The sequence below is a fragment of the Elgaria multicarinata genome, chromosome 10 (assembly GCF_023053635.1).
Source record: "Elgaria multicarinata webbii isolate HBS135686 ecotype San Diego chromosome 10, rElgMul1.1.pri, whole genome shotgun sequence".
Classification (NCBI taxonomy): Eukaryota; Metazoa; Chordata; class Lepidosauria; order Squamata; family Anguidae; genus Elgaria; species Elgaria multicarinata.
The window spans coordinates 6917765-6939377 of record NC_086180.1 but is presented as its reverse complement, the minus strand read 5'-3'; the positions used below and the strand labels follow the sequence as shown (position 1 = coordinate 6939377).

Sequence of the window (21613 nt, the reverse complement as noted above, 5' to 3'; positions counted from 1 at the left end):
CAACACAAAAACTATTTCAACAAAAGGCAAAGGTGGGATGGGTATACACAGCACAAGCAGTGATCCTTTCTTGTTGTTCAGTGAACTTTCAATTCCAGGGCGGGGAAGCTATCAGCTGTCTCCAGCTGGAAACAAAAAGCCCTATGAAGAGAACCTGAAAGAACTCGGCATGTTTAGCCTGGAGAAGAGAAGACTGAGGGGAGACATGATAGCACGCTTCAAATACTTAAAAGGTTGTCCCACAGAGGAGGGCCAGGATCTCTTCTCGATCCTCCAAGAGTGCAGGACACGGAATAACGGGCTGAAGTTAAAGGAAGCCAGATTCCAGCTGGACATCAGGAAAAACTTCCTGACTGTTAGAGCAGTACGACAATGGAACCAGTTACCTAGGGAGGTTGTGGGCTCTCCCACACTAGAAGCATTCAAGAGGCAGCTGGACAACCACCTGCCAGGGATGCTTTAGGGTGGATTCCTGCATTGAGCAGGGGGTTGGACTCAATGGCCTTGTAGGCCCCTTCCAACTCTGCGATTCTATGATTCTGCCCATGAACGCCCCCGGAATGGCTCTGAGCAAGGACCCATGGGCCGAAGAGCCAGGCTGACCTCGCTGTGGCTGGAAAAGTCAAGGTATGTCCCCATCTTTTCAGCTGCGCGTCTTCACCTCTTTGCCAGGAGGTGGCTTTGATTCTGCAGCTGTGCATGTAACCGACGCAGCACAGATTCAGAGACACCCTGGGGCAAAGACGGCATCAAGACAGTCCTCAGGTTGGAAAGAGTTGTAAGGGCTACGGGGTTTGGGGCAGGAGAGGTGACATCTAGAAGTTTCTCTAACACAACAATGTCTCCAAAGCAAGGTTGCAAATGAAAATATAATTTGAATCCCTTATACGGTCTCTCTCTCTGTGTGGGCATGTCTACACCACAAGGGTGTAGGGGGAGAATCACGGACTTACCGGTTTCCGTGATCCTCTCCGGGTGTCCGGACAGCCACGTGACGTCCCAGAAGGACGTCCCGGCTGCCATTTTTTTAAAACGAGGAGAGGAGTGCACTTACGCTCCCCCCCGCCCCGCCCCCCCCCGCCCCACTCCCCACCCCTGACGGGCACGGAACACCTGAAGAGCTCTGTGCCCGTTTCCCGCCTCCTCGTGTTTACTCACATTTACTCACGAGGAGGCGGGACGAAGCCAGGATGGGCGTCCACACTTCCCACGGTCTGAGGATGTTCCTGAGGCCACGGGAAGAATCAGGCTAAAAGTGATCCCACTTATCCCAGGGAAATGGAGGGATCATCCTTCCCTGCTCCCGGGATCCCCCGTGGACGCACAGGGATGATCCCAGGACGATCCCAGGGATAAACACTGGTCTAGACATGCCCCAAATTTTCAATGGCATTAAGATTAGTTCCAAATGGATAATACGACGACATCTGTGTTAAGTGTGGGCCTGAATAGCAGCGTGTAATCTATTTTGGCTTTCCTTTTTAATAACATTTTTCTTTGTCTGCCTTCTCTTTATGGATATTTCTTTCTTAAGCCGAGCAAGTAGAACAATATAAAAAAACAACTACTGACAAATTTGGTATGTTATTCTGGTCAGAACAACCTTGGCTTGAAGGCAGCTGTTAGAGAACGAAGAAGATCCATTTCCAAGACTGCATTAGGGCAATTACTGAAAAAGCAGGTTCATTTGGAGAGCAGCAATCATGGAAGACCTTTTATTCCCATCCCTGAGAAGAAAAACGAAAGAAGTCAGGTCAAATAGGCTGGTGTTGTAGGGCATTGCTTCATACTGTGTTCCTTTAGTGGTACTGAGGCATTGTTTTTCCACAATCAGCTGAGAGGAGAACTAAAACGGAGGTTCCACACAACATTTAATATAGTGCTATGTTACCCGACAATGCCCATTCCTATGGTTAAGATCGTTCTATAATGCTTAATCAGAAAAAAAGACCTGTTTTGTAAAGGTCCACTGCAATCTTAATTAGAAGTTTCCTCCTTGTGACCTCTACTGCTAATTGCTTCTTCTTAAACATTACCTATGCATTGTTCTTTAATTGCTAAAATTCTTGTTCCTTGAGGGGTGGGAGTTTTTAATTACTGGTTCCCTCTTATAGTTTTCCTCCCCCCACCCCACCGCCGCCCCTCTGTTTTATCAGAATAGCATTACAAGAAAAATTAAGGGGCAATTCATCAGTAATGCCAGGCCATGCTAAACAGAAGGCAATTAAAGTCAGGGAAAGCTATTCATTCTTGCACAGGAAACTTCTAATTAAGGGCATAGTTGCCCTTAAAAGCCTCAATAGCATTTTTCCTGTCCACACTGGACAGTGTATTCCTGTAATTGTGTTTTAAGTGGAGGAAATTGCTACAAATCAGGTCTGGAAAAGGATGGGACGGCTACATAGAAAATACTGGAATGCAGTAGATTGTTTATAATGTTACTGGGCGGTCTGTAAAAAGAGAGTGAACAAAAATTGTTAATTCCATTCTAAACACAGCTAGTGTGGAAGCAACCAGGGTATGTCTGGTAATCTCAACCTATAAAGTGGAAAGTATGTGTGTGTCACGTATGTCCTAGAATGTTTACCCACTTCCACATATGGTACTGCCTTAATGCTGTTCACCCAGGCAGGTCTTTGTGTGCATGGATCAGAACAAATCTAAAAACATGAATTTTGGGGGTTTAAGTATTTTTTAAAGAATTTAATAAAAAAAAACCTAGTTTTTTATGCCTACAATTCCCAGCACGCCTTGGGTGGGAGGCCAGACTTACTGGCCTTTGGCGGCCATGATGATTCCTAAGCTCAGTCTCAAGCCGTCAACCCAATTCCACATAAAAGGAAACAACCCACATAAATGGGCTGCATCCATTTGCGGTGCCTCCTCCCACCTGCCATGTGTAGTTTTAAAATCATAAGTAGATACAACAGCGTTTCTTTGAGAGGCCAAACTCTGGACATGCTCAAAGGCACCCTGTCCTGATATCGATTTTCTCAGAAACTGAGGGAAGCACACACGTAGCCTTCATCCTTAAGAGGGTGGGAGGGAGGGAAGGAGGAAAGGGAAGCACTCTGTGCATGCTCAGAAACAGGCTTGACAAGGGGGGCAAGTGCCCAGCCCAGTCCCGGCTCTTCAGTGTAGGCTCCTGATGGAACACTTCGTAGGTGAGAAGTGTGGGCTGAGGCTGTCCCAGCAGGGCTTGGCTGGAGTTGTGCGTGTCCACTGACAACTGCTTACCTCCCCTCCTTGGTGATGATGTCCTCTCCTTTGATTCTCTGTTAAGGAGCAGCATCAGCCACGAAAGGAGGAAAGCGCCTCTTAGAAGACATGGGCACCTGAGGGCCGCCAAAGGCATGCTGGGAGGTGTAGTACTGGCATCACTATCTCCCAGTCCTAACTCAGCCCCCACTAAATGACTTTCCCCAACTGCCACTAACTCCGCCCACCACTCCATTCTAGCCTCAGCTGTCAGTCATTCCTCCATTCACTCTTCTGTTTCAATAGCCTTGGGTGGGACGGAAGATTTATCAGGCTGTGGCAGCCATCATCTGGAAGTGGCTCGCCCTCCTGGGCCTGAAGGGAGAGCGCCTGGGTTGGCTGCCTCAGTTACTAGGCCCCGTTGGCAGCAAAAGTGAAGGAGGTTGCAGCTCTGGGCAAAAGCCATGCTGGGAGTTGTAGTTTTTGTTTTCTGTGGGGACAAGGAAAATCATGACGACAGCTTCAAGACAGCCCTGGCCAGGTGTTGAGAGAGAAAGAGAGAGAGAGAGAGAGAGAGAGAGAGAGAGAGAGAGAGAGAGAGAGAGAAGAAACTAATTAAATTTGTTTTAAAGTTACTTCACAGGCCTAGGACAGGCCTACCTTGCAGGGTTGTCGTGAGGGTAAGAGAGGGGGGGGATGAATTTAATTTGTTTAAAGATTAACTCACAGAGGCCTAGCACCGGCCTGCTACTTTGAGATGGTGGAACTGCTCCCCTACTATATATTATGTTGTTTTTTTGCTTCTTTTTAAATTTTGTTTTAACTGTTTTATTCTGTTTTTATTTTCATTTTACCTTGTACACCGCTCCGAAATTTTTTCAATGAGGAGCGGTATATAAATATTCTAAATAAATAAATAAATAAATAATTCAGGTATCTGGGCAATGCCGGGTATATTTTGAAAACGTATTTTTCGGTTTGCATCTTTTTTAGCTGGTAGAAAGGGTGTTGTGTGTCCTGATTGTTTTTGAAATTTAGGCAGCTGCTCCGTCCAAGGCATGATGGGAGGTGTAGGTTTTTCAGGTAAAACAAAAAATGTGTTTTATCACGAAGCTCTGATTTAAAATACAGTTCTCATTAAGACATTTCCCCAATTATTCCAACAAAACAATTTACTAACTCAAACAAACAAACGGGAAAAAAAACCCAACCAACCTAAAGATGAATAAGTTGCATAGAAATTTATTATATATCAAATAAATGTTGTAAATGTTATTCACGGACCTGAGTGATGCCGAGCATATCAGCTAGTATATTATAAATCCCAAATTGCATCACGTGTTTAGGTGCCTGAGTGAGCCGTGTCGAAAGGCTTTTTCAATCCCTGCCTTGCTTTACGTATAAAACCGTTCAACAATAAACAAGAAGTAATAAAATGACAGCCAAAGCAATCACAAACGAATGCACCATAATCAAAAGCAGCAGTTAGCAGTGATGGACAGTTAAGCATCATTGTGTCTCGGAAATACTAGCTGCTGGAATAGCACTGTTTTCATTGCCTGCCTAAAGCAAGGAGTGATGAGAAAAGTTTGAAGCATCTCTCAGGGTGTGATTCCACCCCTCTCTAATCTCACTTGGCAGGGAGGGACAGTTTTAACCTACCCATACTAAGAACCCTAAGATGTTTGGTCACAGCAGTGTGTATTTATTTATTTATTTATTATATTTGTAATCTTCCTAATAACAAACATTCTCTGGGAGGATTACAAACAGTTAAAAGACAAAATGGCAATACAGCAGTTCATCACAACAGTTAAAGCTGCAGGAATGACACTAGAGTGGCCAGATACAAAAGAGGGCAGGGCTCCTGCAGCTTTAACTGTTGTGATGAAGAGGGAATTTCACCAGGTGCTGCATGCATACAAAGGACACCTGCTGAAACTCCCTTTCCTACACAACTGTTAAAGATACAGGAGCCCGGTCCTCCTTTCCATAGGGTCACCCTAGACTGGTTTTAGAGCTTTAACAGTTAAAACCAACACCTTGAATTGAGCCCAGAAAATAATTGCCGACTAGTGCAGTTTTTTCATTATTGGAATAAATTTATCCCAGCACCCTTAGCAATCAAGCGACAGGATTTTGCACCAATGGATGCTTTTTTGAACATTCGTAAAGGGTAATCCCACTTAATCTAAAACCAGTATGCTTGTTTTCACACTGGAAATCATGATCTTCCAAAACTGCACTAGTCAAAATGATCAGCAGGTGCTGATCACCTCAGGGAAAATTCTGGAAACTCCGAGCGTTCCTTGTTCCTGGATTTTCCCCTCACAACTTTTCCCTCAGAACATGGAGGCAGGGGGGCCTTAAGTAATCTATCTATTCCCGGTTTGGGTCTCCTCACTCCAGCATCACTTCATTAAGGACTTTTATTGCTGCCTTCCTGGATGAGGCCAGGCTAGAAAAGTGTGTGTGTGTGTGTGTGTGTGTGTGTGTGTGTGTGTGTGTGTGTGAGAGAGAGAGAGAGAGAGAGAGAGAGAGAGAGAGAGAGAGCTAGCTTTATCATACCAGCGTTACACTGTGCACTCACTGTGAATTGCGTGCAAAGGACTCCGAAGTTTTCCAGTTTATAATCTGGTTTGACTGTGAAGTGCTCCCATGCATCCTGCTTTAATTGTGCTATAAAGGGGAAAGAATCGAGGTATTTTGCTAGTAGTTTTTGAGCGAATCATTTGTTGTTTTCCGAGCAGCCACTGGGGCACAGGAGCAGGATTTGATATGTTTAAAGTACAAATTAAACAAATGCTTACATCTGCGTAAACTTTAAAGATAAAGACATCAAAATTGGCACAGTAATAGATATTAAGGAGAGCTTTAAGCATACCAAATTTGAATCGGATTGGGTCATCCGCTGATTTTTTAATGATTTTTTTTACATTTCCCCCCTTAAACCCTTTGCAAAGGATCTTAGCTGCCGCCCGGGGTGTGATTTAGCAACAACAATAATGCCAGCTTAGCGCTGTAAGGGATCATTTGAGGGAAACAGGTATGTGGGATGAAGCTAAGAGAGAGAAGGGCCAGAAAAACAAAACAAAAAAAGGAACTCCGCACCCCTTGCAGAAGCCACCAGGTTTTTGTGGGCTCTTGGAAAAGACGCTTGGTTCCTCCTAGCGCCATTTTGCTCCCAGCCATGTAAAGAAGTTGATAATAGCGATGCACTTGGGAGATGTACAAAGTGCTTTCTCTTACCACTGCATAAGCGCAGGCTGGGGCAAGGACTTGCTCTCTGTTGCCCCAGGGGGAATGACTAGATACAATGGGCTTAAGTGAGGCGAGGGGAGATCTTGGTTGAACATGAGACGAAAGCGCCTTGATGGTAAGAGCAGTTGGATGATGGAACCAATTTCCTATGGGGTGTTTGGCTCTGCCTTCCTGGAGGTCTTCAAGCAGATGTTGGACTAGATTATCTATAACAGGATTGGGAAAAGGTAGATCAGGATGTACTAGTAGATCTCTGTGTGAGTTGCAGGATTTTTGACTCTCAATTGTTTAACTATAGCAATATCAAAATTACAAAAAACAAAACAAAACCCAAATTGTACTGCTGAAATGAAGAAAGCTTGGGAGTGGATTTGGGTGTGAAAAGGATGGGGAGCTCAGTTCAGTTCCTCTGAACCCTAGCCTATCAGGGTTCCTCCAACTCCATGATTCTATGATTCACAGTATCTGAGATTTAGGGGTAACACTGCCAGAGCAAAGGTGTTTCTTCACTTCTCATTTCATACATTTAAGTAGCATGTGAGGAACGCCAATAGTACACATTAGTAGAGAAAATGGTAGCAAGGATCATGGTGGGCTTCTCAACAATTTCTGGGTCTTGGCAAATGGCTGACCCTACTCCCTGCTGACACATGAGTCCGCCTAATGACATGGAATGCCAGTGTGGTGTTGTGGTTAGAGTGATGGATTGGGACTCGGGAGATCCGGGTTCTAGTCCCCACTCAGCCATAAAGGTCACTGGGTTACTTTGGGCCAGCCACTGCCTCTCAGCCCAACCAACCTCACAGGGTTGTTGTTGTGAGGATAAAAAGGAGAGAAGAGGAGGACCGTGTAAGCCACCTTGGGTTTCCTGCAAGAGGAAAAATATAAACGTGCTAATACATAAATAAGAAATAAAACGCCGTCGCACACAAGTAGCAATTGCCACCATGCGCTAAAGTACAGCTGTTCCATGAGATCATTGGTCTAACTTGTGGCAAAAGCCCAACAGAAACTCTGTGGCTTTTGAATGGAGCCACAGAAGTCTCACGCCGTGAGGGGACATTTGAATCAACACTCAATGGCATTTTTGTTGGCTTGAGTGTGGACTTCAGGGTGTGTTCCATATTTTTTGCTCTACGGTGCCTAAGGTCCCATCTACACTTATTAGGGGTAGGCCCCACAATGACATCCATATGATTTAAACTACAACTCCCATCATCCCTGACCGCTGGCCATGCTGGCTGGGCTGATGGGAATTGTAGTCATCTGGCGGGTTCTAGATTGCCTAGCCCAGGCCTGGTGTACCATTTTAACTGTCATCATGACGTTCCTAATCAGATCCTAGGAATTGGTGTCGATGAGGTGTTCAGATTTGTTTCTGTACAGAAAATCCCTTCCCCTCTTACAGCACTATATTTCCCCAGGTTAGGCTAGTATAAGTCAGTTGTTTGGGTGGGCATGTATACCGAGAGACTGAGCATATGGGTTTTTCCAAGTGGTTGAGGCCACTGTAAGACCAAAACATAACCTCAGGTGTTCATTTTGCGTCTCCAGTCTGGCCTCAGTACTTTCCAACAAGAAAGTGCCAAATTTGCAAGGATAGAGCAGGGCTGAGGATCTCAGGCCCAGGTTGGGGCCCCAATCCAGTCCATCTAGGGTCCCAATCCAGGCCTCTGGGGTTCCTCAGATGACCACACTCCTTTCTCCCAAACACCAATTGTTTGGTGTTTTTCATGGCTTTTATGTAACCTCCCTGAACCTCATTCTAATAAGTTGAAATGCCTTTTCTCAAGCTTAGTTACTGGCAGTACAAGCTGTAAGTGACAATACACTGATATTTTTGGTATTTTCAGCCTCACCGCATTGGCCTTCGGTTCCACCAGCTCTGGCCATCATGGGACCGCAGTCCTGCTGGCTTATTTAAGCCCTGCTGGCTTATTTGAAATGGAATTATTCGGTCCTAAAATTGAAAGAGGTTCCCCACCTCTAGGGCAAAGAATTCACATATTCCATACCCCCCACTCACATATTTAGAAATGCTGCCTCCTTCTGTGCATAAATGAAACCAGAACAAAATACTCCACACAATGCAATAAAAGACTTTTATTAGTTGCCGTATATTTACATTTTACTCGGGAAGAGTTATTTCTTTACATCATTTAGGGCTTCTTCTTCTTCTTCTTCTTCTTCTGTTTCTTCTTCTGAGGGCATTATGAAATGTAAGCAACGTAACTTGTGTTCCAGACTGCCTCCCTACCAGCCTCAGTAAAACTGCTGCTTCGCCTGTTGCTGCCTGTTTGCCATGTGCATCAGTTTCAGAAGGAGGTCCCCGGCTGAGCCGTTCAGCACCGTCAGGTTCCTTTCGGAGGACATCCGGCCTCTGTCGCCATTGTCATCAACGCATGCAGTGTCCGTGGTGCAGCTCTCTTCAGAAGGAAGAAAAGAAAAGCAAGACCATGTTCACTGACTAGGTAGGAGGGGACGTGAAGTCGTCCGATAGCTTCCCAGGGTTATACTGTGCAATCACTGCGAATTGCGTGCAAAGGACTCTGAAATTTTCCAGTTCATAATCTGCTTTGACTATGAAGTACTCCCAGGCATCCTGCTTTACTTGTGCTGCTTAGCCAAAAGACCCGAACTATTTTGCTACCTCTTTAGGAGCGAATCTTTTGTAGTTCTCCAAGCGGCCACTGGGGGCGCAGGAGAATGGTTTGATATGTTTAAAGTACAAATTAAACAAATGCTTACATCTGCGTAAGTTTTAAAGCTAAAGGCATCAAAATTGGCACAGTAATAGATATTAAGGAGGGCTTTAAGCATACCAAATTTGAATCAGATCAGGCCATCTGTTGAGTTTTAATGATTTTTTTTTACATTTCTCCCCCTTAAACCCTTTCCTGGTTTGCAAAGGATCTTAGGAGTGCTGCCGCCAGGGGTGTGATTTAGCTAACAACGACGAGGACAGCTTTAATCTATGGGGATAATTCGAGGGAAACGGGTATGTGGGATGAAGCCCTGATAGGAAACCCTTTCCATTTGTCACAGTCAGATTATTTAGGAGTGGAGGACGGTGGCTGCGACGACAGTGGGGTGGCGATTCCGCCCTGGGTTTCAATCAGAACTCTATAGGATCTGTCCAAGTGCAAAGCACCTTGAATTGGGCTTGGTAGTGCATACTACCAAAATTTAAAATAAATATAAAATAAAATAAACCAACAGTAAATGATCAAAATAGCAGCAATTTATAAAAGAGGCAGTATTTGATGAAAAGCACGCTGGAATAAAAGCAGGCAGTGATGTCATCCAGGCAGCTGTGAGCAGCCCAGAGAGGTCTTGCTATTGGGTGGTAAAGAAACCTAATAAATAAATTGAGAGGAAAATAAACAAATAAATGGGGCCTCCATAGCGAGAAGGAAAGGAACCTGACTGTTAGAGCAGTATGACAATGGAATCAGTTACCTAGGAAGGTTGTGGGCTCTCCCACACTAGAGGCCTTCAAGAGGCAGCTGGACAACCATCTGTCAGGGATGCTTTAGGGTGGATTCCTGCATTGAGCTGGGGGTTGGACTAGATGGCCTTCTAGGCCCCTTCCAACTCTGCTATTCTATGATTCTATGACTGTTAAAACATCAGAAGAGCCCTGCTGGATCAAACCAAGGGTCCATCTAGTCCAGCACTCTGTTCACACAACGGCCAACCAGTTGTTGACCAGGGACCAACAAAGCAGGACATGGTGCAACAGCACCCTCCCACCCATGTTCCCCAGCAACTGGCACACACAGGCTTACTGCCTCGGATACTGGAGATAGCACACAACTATCAGGGCTAGTAGCCGTCGATAGCGTTCTCCAGGAATTTATCCAACCCCCTTTTAAAAGCATTCCAATTGGTGGCCATCACTACATCTTGTGGAATTAAATTCCATAGTTTAACTCAGTGCTGTGTGAAGAAGCCCTTCCTTTTATCTGTCCTGAGTCTCCCACCTATCAGCTTCATGGGGTGACCCCACTGGGTTTTAGTGTTGAGGGAGAGGGAGAAAAATGTCTCCCTAGCCACATTTTTCACACCATGCATCATTTTGTATACCTCTGTTGTCCCCGTTTATTTTGTATTTGTTAGAAGATGGCTGTGGAAACCCAGGCCTGTGGGGCAATTGTGGCCCACTTGGGGCCCCAATCCATCCTTCTGGGGTTCCCCAGACGGCCCCTTCTCTTTCCCCCTGACCACCGATCTTTTGGTTGTTTTCTGGTTTGGGAAGTCCCCGTCCCCCCCACCCACCCACTCCATTCTAAAATGTTGAAATGCCTCTCTTAAGGCTTAGATATAGAAGAGCTTGAAGCTAAAACATGTTGGCATTTTTGGCCCCGCTACTTTGCCTTCAGGCCCACCCATCACTGGAATGTGCACCCTGAGAGCTTCTCCAAGCTGCATTCGTGGCCCTCAGGCTGAAACAGGTTCAGCACCCCTGTGTTAATAGATTACTGTGGTCATGGGGCCACAGTCATCTTCTCCCGTGGCCCACGACAACAAAGCTTCCCTTCTCTCAAGTAGTCTCTAGCTTCTTGTCCCCCTGTGTATTTATCACACAGAATCATAGTGTTGGAAGGGGCCATTGAGGGCATCAAGCCCAACCCCCTGCTCAGTGCAGGAACCCAGTTTAAAGCATCCCTGACAGATGGCGGGCCAGTCTCTACTTGAACACCTCTAGCGATGGAGAACCCGCCACCAACCTAGGCAGCTGTTCCATTGTCTGACTGCTCTGATCATTAGGATGGACATCAGGAAAAACTTCCTGGCTTTTAGAGCAGTACGACAATGGAACCAGTTACCTAGGGAGGTTGTGGGCTCTCCCACACTAGAGGCCTTCAAGAGGCAGCTGGACAACCATCTGTCAAGTATGCTGTAGGGTGGATTCCTGCATTGAGCAGGGGGTTGGACTCGATGGCCTTGTAGGCCCCATCTATGTTTTCCCCCTAATGTTTACCCAAAATCTGCCTTCCTGTAACTTAAGCTTGTTACTTTGTGTTCACCAATTTTGGATGAGAGCCTTCTTCTGCGTGAGAACCCTTTTGGTTCTTGAAGAGTGCCATCATACCCTCCCCTCAGTCTTCCCTTCTCAGGGCTAAACACACTCAGTTCCTTCCATCTTTCCTCAGAGAACTTTAGTTCCTAGTCCTCTGGTCATCTTTGCTGCCTTTCTCTGAATTCATTCCAATTACTCTGAATCCTTCAATCATGGTGTCCAGAACTGAACACAATATTTGAGGTGAGGTCTGACCAGCGCAGAGTAGAGTGGAACTATTACTTCCTGTGATTTTGAAACTGTACTATCGATGAAACCTAGGGGTGTCTAAATGTGTTCAAAGACCCTGGTGGCTGCAAATCAGCGCTGTGTCAGCTATATGTCGCAGCTGCAGATTCGCAGGCACCACAGGGCTTTTCTACAAAGCTGAGCAGTTAAAAAGCCAGGCACTTACCCCAACTTTTTCGGTGGGAGCGAAGTCACCCCTGCTCTTCTGCCGTCTGACTTAGCTCCGTAGCTGATCCCAGGGGCAGTCCTGGAAGATGGCGACCAGCAATTGGTCACCGGAAGCAAGGGGTGTGTGTGGCTCCAGTACCCAGATGACCACTGGAAACCCTTCACTCCCTCCTTGGCATGGGGATTAACTAGCACAACCCCACAGGAGGGAAACTGTGGGTTAGGGGGGACGTGGTGCCAAGGCAGGTCCTAGAATTGCATTTGCCTTTTTTGCAGCCATATCACACTGCTGCCTCATATTCAGCTTGTGATCGACTACAACTCCAAGATCTTTTTCACATGTACTATTGTGAAGCCACGTATCCGCCATCTTATACCTGTGCAGGTATACAGAGATACAGGGAACTGGGATACAATGCCACTCACAAAAATGGGAACATCTGAGAGAAAGACACCCATCAATTGGAGAACAGAAGATTGAGGGGAGACATGAAAGCACACTACAAATACTTAAAAGTTTGTCACATGGAGGAGGGCCAGGATCTCTTCTCAATCATCCCAGAGCGCAAGACATGGAATAATGGGCTCAAGCGACAGGAAACCAGATTTCAGCTGGACATCAGGAAAAACTTCCTGACTGTTAGAGCAGTACAAGGCAAAGGTAGAACCAGGCAATCTTCAAAACGGAATATTTACAAAAGTTTATTTACAGTGCCAAGGTGCCGCCTACGCGTTTCGAACGCAAACTGTTCAGGCCCACCTGTAGGACATTTTCCGTGTGGAAATTGTAAATATTGCAGTCATTCTCTCAAATTAAAGCACTTTGTTAATCCAATAGATAACAGAGAATATCCTTTGAAAGATCTTACCACGTGCAATACAGGGTTTGTCCCTGTAATAAATTATATATTGGCAAAACCAGAAGAAGTGTTAAAACCAGGATAGGTGAGCATATTAGTAAGATCAAATGTGGAATAGAAGGAGCACCATTAGTTCACCATTGGAAAGAGAAATCACATCAACTAAAAGATCTATCATTCTGGGTTATAGAAATAATCAAGAATAAATCTGATAGGATCCTTTTAGAAAGAGAGGCCAGATGGATTATCAGGCTCAATACTATCAGCCCATCCAGCCTCAATGAGTCTTTGGAATTATCGGCACTGTTATAAGAAACATTTGTTTCCAATTAGTTGTCAAGGTCTCTTTTCCCTCCCTATAAATCTCACCTCCTTTAGTATGTCAGTCTAGCAGCGTTCTGCAGACAACTTAACGAACTCTGTAAGTAAACTCTGATGTTTGCATTTGTAACGTAGATATTTACTCCTGGTGGGTATATTTTTGTATATATACTTTAATTAACTGAATGATGATGTATTACACCTTTTGATTACAATTTGTATGTCTGGATATACATAAGTTTTTAAAAGTATTTTTAAGGTACATAAACTTGTAAAATGCCTCTAACTGTAAATATTATGATTCAAAGGACTATTATTATTATTATTATTATTATTATTATTATTATTATTATTATTATTATTTAGATAACAGCCCTGAGGAAGAGCGCAGCTTGCGTTCAAAACGCGTAGGCGGCACCTTGGCACTGTAAATAAACTTTTGTAAATATTCCGTTTTGAAGATTGCCTGGTTCTACCTTTGCCTTTGGCTTCTTTTTACTCCCCCACGGGGTTTTCCTTGCTTTTGCACTTGTTAGAGCAGTACGACAGTGGAACCAGTTACCTAGGGAGGTTGTGGGCTCTCCCACACTAGAGGCCTTCAAGAGGCAGCTGGACAACCATCTGTCAGGGATGCTTTGAGGTGGATTCCTGCATTGAGCAGGGGGTTGGACTGGATGGCCTTAGAGGACCCTTCCAATTCTATGATTCTATGTGTCTTTCTCTTGGATTTGCTTTTCTTTGGCATTGCTGTCTCCCATATCCCTCTTCCTCTCTCCAGATCCCTGGTTCCCCTCCGGAGAGCTTTATCTTTTCTGATAGTTACCATCATTGCAGCATATTCCGGAGGCTGCACATCTCCCGCCTGCACTGCAAGGTTTTCCTCCCGTCTCACAAGGCGAAGGCAGGTAATTTTCCTCCAGGCAACGCAGAGTTTCAGAAGTGCCAAAGTAACAGCCCAGCTCCTCTCCGCAGCAGATGTTGGGGCCAAAGCAATTCCCTTTGTTTCCAGGACCGCAGGGGATGCACTGAGAGCGAGAAGGAAGAAAAGATGAACAGCTAAGATGTGCAACTCTCTTGTTGCAGCTTCACAGGCTTCTGGTCTGTTTCCAGGCACAATTCAAAGTGCTGGTTATGACCTATAAAGTAGGGGTGTGCACGGACCCCCCACTCCGCTCACTTTAAGATCCGCCATTTTCGGATCGGCCCGCTCCGCCCTGCCCCCACTCCGCCTGTGCCCACTCCGCTCCGCTCGGAGCTCCGGATCCGGATCAGAGCTCCGGTCCCCCCCCATAGGGGGGGTTACCGGGCCCTGCCACCATCGCCGCCCATGCGGCGACGGCGGCAGAGCCCGGTAAGGAGGAGGGGGGCCTTACCTGCCTCCGTCCGTGGTCCGTGCCGTCTTCAATTGAGCCCGTGGTTCCACCAGGAAGTCTGGGCCGCAAGTGCGGCCCAGACTTCCTGCTAGAACCACGGGCTCAATTGGAGACGCTGACGGACCGTGGACGGAGGCAGGTAAGGGAGAGGAGGGCGGGGGGTTTACCGGGCCCTGCTGCCGTCGCCGCATGGGCGACAGCGGCAGGGCCCGGTAAACCCCACTTACCTTTCCGGCGGAGCTCCGGATCGAGGCGAAGGATCCGCCTTCACCTCGATCCTCTTCGCCACGCTCCGCCGGCCCCCCAATCCTCTTCGCCTCCGCCTTAAGGGCAGGCGAAGCCCCCCGCTCCGCTACTGCTTCTCCGGTCCGATTAGAAGCGGAGCACATCCCTACTATAAAGCTCTATACGGCTTGGGACCAGGCCATCTGAAAGACGACCTTCTCCCGTACAAGCCTGCCTGGGTTTCCAGATCTTCAGAGGAGGCCCTTCCTCTTGGCCCACCGCCATCAGAGTCATGTTTGGTGGGGACGCAGAAGTAGGGTGACCAAATGGAAAGGAGGACGAGGCTCCTGTATCTTTTAACAGTTGCATAGAAGAAAAGAGAATTTCAGCAGGTGTCCTTTGTACGCATGCAGCACCTGGTGAAATCCTCTCTTCATCACAACAGTTAAAGCTGCAGGAGCTATACTACAGTGACCAGATACAAAAGAGGGCAGGGCTCCTGCAGCTGGAACTGTTGTGATGAAGAGGGAATTTCACTAGGTGCTGCATGCATACAAATGACACCTGCTGAAATTCCCTTTTCTATGCAACTGTTAAAAGATACAGGAGCTCTGTCCTCCTTTCCATAGGGTCACCCTACCAGGAAGCTGTGCAGTTAAAAAGTCAGGGACTTACCAGGTCACCCCAGCTCTTTGGCCATCTGACCTCACTGGTGGGCGGTCCGGTGGGCGGTCCAGGAGGATGGTGACCAGCGATCGGTCACCAGAAACCAGGGTGGGGAGGGGGCTCCAGTATCCGGATGACCTCCGGAAACCCTGCACTCCCTCCTTGGCATGGGGATTACCAAGCGCCACCCCCAAAGGAAGGAAACCGCAGGGTTTAGGGGAACACGGCGCCAATGCAGTGCTGTCAATGCAGCCCCCTGGTTCTGCTTGCCCCAAAAGCTTACCCAGGGGATGGAGGTACAGGAAGGGACCCCACTTAGCCTAGGCAAGGGAGATAACTGCGGAGGGCTCAAAGCCATTTTCTGCACTCTCCCATTATGCGTTGCAGAGGCCTTTCTTTCCTTTGGGTGATGACTTTCACACTCCTTCCATTCCTCTTTCCCTTCCCAGACTTTCCCCACTTCTGCCTCCTATTTTCTGAGGCTCAAACTGTTTAAGTCACACATTCATTCACATTCTCTTCCCCCACCCCTTCCCTCTCTTGCTCTCTCTGTAGTGGTTGCACCTCTTAGAGGTCAGAAGTGACCCATATTGACAAGCGCCTTTTCTGAGCGGCTACAAGAGCTGACAAAACGAGGAAACCGACGGGAACTGAGCAAAATGAACAGACGTTCAAAATGATTCTTCCTTCACCACGAAGAGGAGAAGCCGTGGGAAGCAGCTCCGTTCACACCCAGACACACACGTGTACACACACCAAGCAAGTCACACTGTGGTACCTGTCTGATTTCTGTGTCTGGGAAGGCTCTCTTTCCTCCCCGGGGGCAATTCTGGATGTAGCATGCTGAAGACAAGGCGAGAAGACAGAGGAAGTACACTGGAAGAGACGTGGCTGGCATCTTGCAACACTCACACCGCTGCGGCTGCCCTGTTCTCTAGCCTCCTGCGGCTTGCATGTGGCTCTTTCTGGGACCACCTGCCTATTTATATACCCTTCCAAGCTCCTCTCTATGCATCACCGTCATGTCACGAGCATCACTGCCAGGGTGTTTATCTCCCCCACCTCTGCCTCCCACCCCAAGCGGGATTCAAATCACATCCCATAATTGAGCCAATTTGGTGCAAGCTCAGTTTCCCCCAAGCCTCTTTTCTTTTATTGCCACAAGACTGTTTTTTAATAAGTGCATCATAATATAGTTGAGTAGGATGGATTGCAGTGCTCAAGTATACGGGCAGGGAGTTTGCCTCCAGGGAGAAGAATAGGAAAGAGGCCCTTTTGGTAGATTTTCTCTGCCTGCTTGCACAAAGCCTATTCGGGGTGGGGGGGACCCATTCTGGTAACAGTTTCTACACAGCTTCACTCTCCTTTACGCATTTTCTCTCTGGCTCATGGCATAGCTGGATTACATGAGTTGTCAAAGGGGCTGTCTTCACATCGCCGGGTTGTTACCACCCCTCTCTTCAATGTATAAATAAATATAAACTGTCGTTTAAAATGGATACTGTTTTACACTGTTGTTTTTATTATTTTTGATGGGTTTTGAATTTGTATACTTTTTAATGTTCACTGTTTTAACTTTTGTAAACCACCCAGAGAGCTTCGGTTATGGGGCGGTATATAAATTTAAGAATTTTTTTTTAATAAATAAATAAATCCCACGCTTTCCATCTCCAAGGGTGGCGTCACGTAGTCCCGATGCCAAGGAGGGAGCGTGGAATTTCGGGGGGGGGGGCATCTAGGACCCGGACCCGCCCATTTCCTGGTGGAAGGCAACCAATCGCTATTCGGTTTCCACGTGGCTCCACCCCAGCTGAACCCTGGATTGGGCCCAGAGCGACATTACACAACAGAAGAGCCGTGTTGCGCTCCGTTTGAAAAAGCCCGGACTTTTCCAAAATGCACTATTGCGGGGAAGCTTTGTGGCAGCTGCAAAGCTGCGCTTGCATCGTCTAATCAACACGGTGCAGCTCTACAGCCAACGTGGGGCTTTCTCCATGTATAAGCCCCCACAATAAACCTATGCCGCACCTTACAGGCATCTCTAGCATGGTGCACCTTTATTTCTTCCTTGCTCCCATGTAAGAAGTAGGCCAGGTGACCTCTTTAATTTTCCTTGAGTAATTTTCTCTGCAAGCACCAAGAGAACTTGGTTGTGCGAATGGACCCACCACATACTGGGCTGACATCCATTCAGCCAGTCCCAGACATTTGGAGTTCAACATTAATTAATTAAACTTCCAGTATGTGTTCGTGGCAGGTTGTACTTAATGAATTTCAGCCATTGATGGGCCTAATAAAAGTGAGTCCAACGGCACTTATGAAGGTGGGCTAGAAAGAGTGTTGTGCCTCCGTCTTATGGAATTTGGATCTCTTCTTTGGGGGTCAGGACTAGGTGTGCCAGCTCTTTTGGGTTTCATTAATACATTAATCAAGGGAACCTTTGATTTCATGGGAAGCCATTTTAATTGGTGTCGTGAAAATTAACACCCGTTCCAGCAGGCTTGTTGCAGACGGAGATGAGAGGGGAAGTGGGGGCATCCCGCCAGCGCTGTTGAAAGGTCTCCTCTATGAAGGCTTCTCTTTCCTTGAGTGTCGCAACCAGCAGCCATTCCAGTGGTCTGAACTGATGAAGCTGAGAGGAAAAGTAGGGAAGCTCCAGCTGGCTGAAAGACTGATTCACTTTTTCCTCTTCCCTCCCCATTCCCTTTTCCTTGTGTGTCATAACTCTTTAGGTTGTAAGCCTATAGGCAGAGGCCATCTTGTTTAACGGATTGTTTGTAAGCTGCTCAAAGAGCCCTTTAGGCTGAGGAGTGAGATAACCATTCTATAAATAAATAAATAAATAAATATATAAATAAATAAATAAAATTAAGGGCACACTTGTTTTAATTTCTGGGACTATTTTGATAGCTAGTGCAATGGTTAGAGCAGACTTCACCAACCTAGTGCCCTCCGGATGTGTTGGACTACAATTCCCAACGTCTTTAGCCAGCATGGCTGTGCTGACTGAAGTTGAAGGGAGTTATAGTCTAATATATGTGGGGTGCACCAGGTTCAGGAAGGCCAGGTCTGAGTTCAAATCTCCCCCCCCCCACCTCCGGCCATAAAACTTATTGGATGACTTTTAGCCCAATCACCATTTCTCATCCTAATGTACCTCACAGGGTTGTTGTGCAGGTAAAAAGGGCAGAAAAGAACCATGGACACTTCTCTGAGTTCTGTGGAAGAAGAGTGGAATCAAGATGTAATAAATAAAGATATTTTGGTTCAGGTGTGTTACTATAATAGGGAATGGAGAAGAAAATATTAAAGAAGAGCTTTCATTCTGGAAACTGCCTTATACCAAGTCTGACTGTTGGTGCAGTACTGCTTGCCTTACATGGAATGCTAGTAGTTCTCTACAATTTCTGACAGGAGTTTTTCCCAGCCCTACATAGAGATTTCGAAGTCTGAACCCGGGACCTTCTGTGTGTAAAATCATAAGAGCCCTGCTGGATCAGACCGAGGGTCCATCTAGTCCAGCACTCTGTTCATACAGTGGCCAACCAGCTGTCGACCAGGGACCCACAAGCAGAACACGGATGCAACACTCTCCCACCCATGTTCCCCAGCAACTGGTGTACATAGGCTTACTGCCTCGGATACTGGAGGTAGCACAAAACCATCAAGGCTAGTAGCCATTGATAGCCTTCTCCTCCAGGAATTTATCCAACCCACTTTTAAAGCCATCCAGATTGGTGGCCATCACGACATCTTGTGGTAGTGAATTCCATAATTTAACTCTGCGCTGTGTGAAGAAGTCCTTCCTTTTATTTGTCCTGAATCTCCCACCAACCGGCTTCATGGGGTGACCCTACTGGGTTTTACTATTGTAGGAGAGGGAGAAAAATGTCTCCGTATCCACATTCTCCACACCATGCATCATTTTGTACACTTCTATCATGTCTCCCCTTAGCCTCCTTTTTTCCAAGCTAAACAATCCCAGCTGTTGTAACCTTCCCTCATAGGGGAGATGCTCCAGTCCCTTCATCATATTAATTGCACTTTTCTGCACTTTTTCCAGCTCTACAATATCTTTTTTTAGGTGTGGTGTAAAGTGCATGCTCTATCACTGAGCTACAGACCTTCAATAGCCCGTATTCATTAAATTTCCTGTGCTAAGCCTTCTTCGTTAAAGCTTCTCCTGAGGTTTATTTAAATGTGATCAATTAATCAGTTAAAAGACGTGATTAATCTGCTGTAAATTATATCATTCTTTGACAGCCCTAGGCAGAAATTCCATATGTCTTTTTCATGTCCTATCAGCCACCCCACCGTGGAAGGCTGTTGACTTCTCTCCAGCTCCTTCCATAAGGTTCAAGATCATAATTCTGAAAACAGCTGTGAAGTTACTGAAGCTGTGTCGAATGCCTCACACCGAAATGCCGCCTTTACTGGAGCTGTCAACAGATGATTCAGGCGACTTTCACATTTTGGATGTCATCACAGATTCCCCAATGAATATGATCGCAACTTTTCTGGTTCAAATGTCCTCTCACTTTTACTTAGGAAACACTGTCTCAGCTTTACTCTTTCATCTGTAAAATGGGACTATAGTTGGTAGGATGAATTGAATCAAAGAGGAATCGGGTGTCAGAGCCTGTTGTATCTTTACAGTCCATCGCTGTACTGGACTGACTTCAATTAAGTACATCTAACTCTGCATAGAACAGGGATGTTGAACCTGAGGTCCCAGTCTGAGTTCCCCAAAATGGCCACCCCTTGCCCCACATCACCAGTTGGTTCCGGCTCCCGCCCTTCCAGCTGCCTATCATTTAGGGTTTTCTCTTAGAGTTTTCCTCAGGAGCTGTTGCTCTCTTAGGTTCCCTAAATAAAATGTTCTCTTGAGCCCTCAGTTTGCAGCCTTGAAAAAATGGTTTCCTGAGGCAACATTTTGTGATGTCAGAAGGAAAAGAGCTGAGGAGAGGTGGTCACTCCCTCTGCTGATTTGAACCAGCTACGAAGATTATTTGAATCTTTTCTTTGACCACAGGCGTAAATAGATGAGGACTTTGGCACCTCACTGACAAGTCTCAGATTATTTTCCTCATAGCCCACACCTCGCTTCAAATAAAATCCTGGAAAGGATGTCTCTGCCAGGGTGCAGATGGCATCCCACGCTGACTCAACATCATGACGGAGGTGCGACCATTCAGCCCCAGTTCAACCAGCCAAAAAATATCCCCCACACAAATTCCCATCTGTGCAAGGACTGATGGCTTCCACACAGGCCTTCTCAGAAAGAACTTTCTTGAGTTTCTTGTTGCTGTTTTAAAGAAAATTCCCAGTTGAAGAATACAGATGCCATGGAGGGCTCCCCATCTTTAGAGATTCAAGCCTGGTCTATACATGAACATCAGAAAATAGGAACATAAGGACTGCCCTGCTGGATCAGACCAAGGGTCCACCTAGTCCAGCACTCTGTTCACACAGTGGCCAACCAGCCATAGGCCAGGGATGAACAAGCAGGACATGGTGCAACAGCACCCTCCCGCCCATGTTCCCCAGCAACTGGTGCACACAGGCTTACTGCCTCGAATACTGGAGATAGCACACAACCATCAGGGTTAGTAGCCATTGATAGCCTTTGGCTCCAGGAATTTATCCACCCCCACCCCCTACATCTTGTGGTAGTGAATCCCATAATTTATCTGAGTGCTGTGTGAAGAAGTCCTTCCTTTTATCTGTCCTGAATCTCCCACCCATCAGCTTCATGGGATAATGACCCCCCACTGGGTTCTACTATTATGGGAGAGGGAGAAAAAATGAAGCATTAAGATTTATTTATTTATTTATTTATTTATTACATTTTTATACCGCCCAATAGCAGAAGCTCTGAGGTCGTAGAACAGACAGTCCCACTTCACTTAAATAAACTGAAGCACACAAATCCATCCTCCAGTTTTACAAAAGAGATAATTGGTGGATGACTGTTTTTTGTTTATTTCTTTTTATTATATTTCTAGAAAGCCATTCCATAACTTGTTGTCTGGGCAGCTTGCAGCATAAAATGATAAAATTCAATGTCAAGATCATAAAATAATAATTTGGGACATAAAATAACAATCTTATTTTCCATGTTTGCTTCAATTTATCTCCAGCAAAGCAGATAACTAAGAAGTATATAGCAGAATACAGTGGTTAAAAGCACAGATTTTTAAAAAGCCTTGGAGAATTAAAAAGAAGAAGTA

General features: G+C 46.1%; 1 protein-coding gene across 1 annotated transcript; it reads right to left on the bottom strand.

The window, feature by feature from the left end:
- Positions 1–8721: 8721 nt before the first annotated feature.
- On the bottom strand, positions 8722–16281 carry LOC134404622 (vasotocin-neurophysin VT-like). The gene is made up of 3 exons (XM_063135397.1): positions 16162–16281; positions 13943–14144; positions 8722–8885 (listed from the first exon to the last, which is right to left on the bottom strand). The coding sequence occupies exons 1-3, from the start codon at positions 16279–16281 to the stop codon at positions 8722–8724; spliced, it is 486 nt and encodes a 161-aa protein (XP_062991467.1).
- Positions 16282–21613: the final 5332 nt, after the last annotated feature.